Source organism: Mytilus californianus, unplaced genomic scaffold, assembly GCF_021869535.1.
Source record: "Mytilus californianus isolate M0D057914Y unplaced genomic scaffold, xbMytCali1.0.p SCAF_10, whole genome shotgun sequence".
NCBI classification, from domain to species: domain Eukaryota; kingdom Metazoa; phylum Mollusca; class Bivalvia; order Mytilida; family Mytilidae; genus Mytilus; species Mytilus californianus.
In genome coordinates, this window is record NW_026262582.1 from 26280692 (window position 1) to 26284643 (window position 3952).

Consider the following 3952-nt stretch of genomic DNA (forward strand, 5'->3'; position numbering starts at 1 on the left):
AATATTTCGAAAAAGTTTACGTCGACGGACGACGACGACTACGCGCTCCAAATGTTAACAATTATTACCTCACATGGCCTTATAGGCCCAGGTGAGCTAAAAAGTATATTTTAATTTTTTTTAATGGAGCAACAGATGAAAGTGAGAACTCATCAAAGATACCAGTTTGTTAATCTAATTCAACAGACGCACATTACATGTACATACGACTTATCCATGGCGCTCGAATCAAAACAGTTGAAAGTCTATATAAATTGCAAAGTTGACAAGAATGCATAAACTTGTTTTCTCTCGTTATGTGGATCTTTTTTTTCAAATTAGACCTACCGAATTAGACTTATCACCGGGTTTGTACTAACATGAGCAACACGACGGGTGCCACATGTGGAGCGGGATCTGCTTACCTTCCCGGAGCACCTACGATCACCCCAGTTTTTGGTGGGCTTCGTGTTGCTCGGTCTTTGGTTTTCTATGTTGTGTTTTGTGTACTGTTGTTTGTCTGTTTGTCTGTTTGTCACTTTTTCTTTTTTAGCCATGGCGTTGTCAGTTTATTTTCGACTTATGAGTTTGTATGTCCCTTTGCCTTTCTTTTTCAAACATATGTTTACTGTCAGGGAAAAAGAATTTATTCATAGTTATTTGAAAATTAAGAATCTCATTGGTCGCTACATGTAGCCGCATTCCGATTTTAAATTAAAATTTCAAATAATGAACAATTAAATATTTAACTATTTTAACAATTTTAATATTGACTTGTTAAACATGTCTCCTTGTGAAAAGAAATACATTAATGTTTTCCGGCATGTGACAATGTGTATTGGGCACAAACGAGGTAATTACGATCTGTCATATGATTGACAGGTTAATGTTCTGTCTAGGTATATAATGATAGAATCTATTTGTGACGATCAAATTATATAGAAAACTTACATGGACACATATTGACAATTGCTGAACGTTGTTTTGTTTTAATATTGAAAGCAGCGGCAATACATTATAAATTTTTAAGAAATCGTTTTCTCGGAATTACAAATATGAGTTTTCGGTCATTAAAAGACGACAGGGAGCATACGAAAGAAACTGTTCGAATTCACAGAAAAGCGGGAAAACGGAGATCAAATTCAGCACCAACTATTCATCCTGATAAAACAAAGGATATCAATGCAACGGACAGTAAAGGAAGGACGTCTTTGTACTATGCGGCAAAATATGGTGAAATTGAAATAGTCAGACATCTATTATGTAACGGAGGTGATCCAGATTTACCGGATAAGGCATCGAATTATCCGATACATGAAGCGGTGGATAATGGTCATGTGGAAGTTTTGGAATTACTGATATACAAAGGTATGCATGCCTTTCACAATACAGTGAGAGACAATTGAAGAGATAAATATAAACAATCATGTAATCATTGAATCATTGCATGAATTTGCTTGGTACATTTGTATTACCTACTCGATGGAATCGCGCGTCGATTGCATTATTTACTTGATTAAAAACCAAATAGCCACGAACAAAATATGATATATTTAAAGAATGACAAAAAACAAACAAACAAATAAGTAAGTTAGCAGACTCTAACTGTCTCTAATTAACATTTGTAAAATTAGAAAAATATTTATAATTATTTCTTTTTCTTTTTAACAGGTTGCAGTGTTAATGTTCAAAATCTCTCTGGACAGACTCCACTGATGAGAGCAGCCCTTTTTGATGATTTAGACGCTGTAAAGGTGTTAATTAAATCAGGTAAATATATTATGCTTTTTCATTTAGTGTTCAGTTTTCAGCATTCTTCCGCAATTTTAGATAGTTCTTCACCGAAGAAATATGAATATGTTTTGTTGAGAAAATCATCATTCAAAGCAATCGAAAGGAACATACAGAAATGTGTTTTTTCTGCTATAGATATAACTTGCTTTCATTTAAACCTACTCCTTAGAAGTTGTGAGATAAAACAATTAAACATATGCAATGGGGTGGTAGACATACAGATTTGTGGGCTGTATGTCAATGAGACAAAATAAAAATAATAAACCTATCTAAAAGGATAACGCCTTTTAGACAAGTGCATATTCTTTGTATCAATCTCTAAATCGGTCCATGTCCAGACCATTTGATATTAGACGAACTAAAAATTAAGTAAGCAACTTTATCATCCAAAATTCTACTTTGGTTGACTTCAGTTCGCTTCCATTATCAGTTACGTTTATTTTTTACAATTTCAAATACTGAATTTTAAACGCTGATACTTTTTAAAAGTAACCCATTTGTAATGGTCCGCTTTATAGGCATAATTTTGTTTATTAAAATAGACATACATGTTATTAATCAGTTTCATAGCTTTTGTTTTTCTTTGATTTTACAGATTGTGATTTGGATGAAGTAGACTGTACCGGGAAAACAGCTCTATTGGTTGGTTTACAAGAAGGTCATGATGTTGTGTCTAGATATTTGATCAAAAGCGGATGCGACGTCAATGTGATCGATCGACTTGGACAGAGTGCTTTGTATTTTGCTATCCACAGATCATCAGCTCCATCTGTGTCGTTGTGTCAAAAACTTTATAGAAATGGATACAAAGCAGAAAATGATTCTGATTGGTTAACGAAAGACTTACACCGGAAACTGACTCAAAATGGAAATGGACTATTTTCTCGAGTAATGCGAAAACTCAGAATACAAAAATCAAAAATAGACCTTTATAGCATTGATGACTTATTTTCTGATGACTATGTTGATTTTGATAATTCAAGAAAAGTTTAGGAAATGTCTCGAAGTATATATAATTATGATGTCAGTCTTTTGTTTTCCGTTTTCGAACTTTCTCTGACAAAAGAATTGTTGTTTGTTTATCTATTAAATGCAATTGTAATTGTAACACTTATGAGTTCTACTTATTAAGTAAATCAATACTCTATGAATACAACTAAGCGCTTTTCTCACTTTTGGGATAAAGTATTCATGTATGAAAGGTTCTGATCATCCAAATGCAACATTTATATCAGCTTTGATTTTCCCACTGCAGCATATTATGACAGCGTTATACAGTTAGACGTAGAAGGTCGCTGATTTATTATGGACATTACAGTTCCTCTTCTCATAACATGTTTCACATTTACAATGCAGATAATAATTTAACAGAAACAGCACTCGTATTTACTGAAGACGATCAGACTGTTCGTTTTTCTTCATTTGAATTGTTTAACATTTATCATATCGAGGTCTTTTATAGCTTATTACACGGTCTGGGTTTTACTCATTATTGAAGGATGTATGGTCACTTTGTCCTTTAGTCATGAATAGATAGTTTCAATTGGCACATACGTTTTCTGTGATAAAACTTTGACCTAAACAGAAATTTAAATATAGTTTTTCGCTAATAACAGAAGCAGGGTACACAACAAATAAACTTTATTTGTAGACCTGTATTTGCAAATAGAAAATGATTGTTAGTAGGATAAATGGTATGACAAATAGACATTACATTATATTATAACGGAATAGGAAATCTCGTCGAATTCTATCTTAAGAAAGTGTAGCCGAGAATACAATATTTGTATGTTGATCTTTTAAAAGAATGATATTTCAGTGCCATTTTTTTAAAATGTTTTGTACTAAATAAATGTGATACTCATTGATATTGATTATCTACATTTACTAATGTTATTGATAGTAGGAAAAAATATGAGTAATTCTAAATTTACCTCAAAGGTTATTTTCAACAGACAATACTTGAGACTACCACAGCATGCGCAAAACGGTAGTTATACTCGTGACTTATGGCGGGCTTTTATATACATTGTTTGTAGCAAATGACAGGACTGGTTGAACATGTTTAATGACGCAAAATCTTCCACGTTGTCTACTTTTATGGCTACATGTACCCATTATTAAGAGTTTATGAGCTGGATTTAACTAGTATCTTCCAAAACCGCGGGAGAAAACACAT

The 3952-nt window shown here is 32.8% G+C and overlaps 1 protein-coding gene across 1 annotated transcript; it reads left to right on the plus strand.

Annotated features, from left to right (window-relative positions):
- Positions 1-927: 927 nt before the first annotated feature.
- LOC127717852 (serine/threonine-protein phosphatase 6 regulatory ankyrin repeat subunit B-like) lies at positions 928-2881 on the plus strand. The gene is made up of 3 exons (XM_052223711.1): positions 928-1347; positions 1651-1749; positions 2369-2881. Exons 1-3 carry the CDS (start codon positions 1035-1037, stop codon positions 2764-2766), a joined length of 810 nt encoding a protein of 269 aa, XP_052079671.1. The 5' UTR covers positions 928-1034; the 3' UTR covers positions 2767-2881.
- The last annotated feature ends 1071 nt before the right edge of the window (positions 2882-3952 follow it).

Bases quoted from the DNA above. Each gene is read 5' to 3' on its own strand.
- LOC127717852 (XM_052223711.1), top strand. From the start codon at position 1,035: ATGAGTTTTCGGTCATTAAAAGACGACAGGGAGCATACGAAAGAAACT. The intron at 1,348-1,650 runs GTATGCATGCCT...TCTTTTTAACAG, and splicing joins GGAATTACTGATATACAAAG to GTTGCAGTGTTAATGTTCAA. The intron at 1,750-2,368 runs GTAAATATATTA...TTGATTTTACAG, and splicing joins AAAGGTGTTAATTAAATCAG to ATTGTGATTTGGATGAAGTA.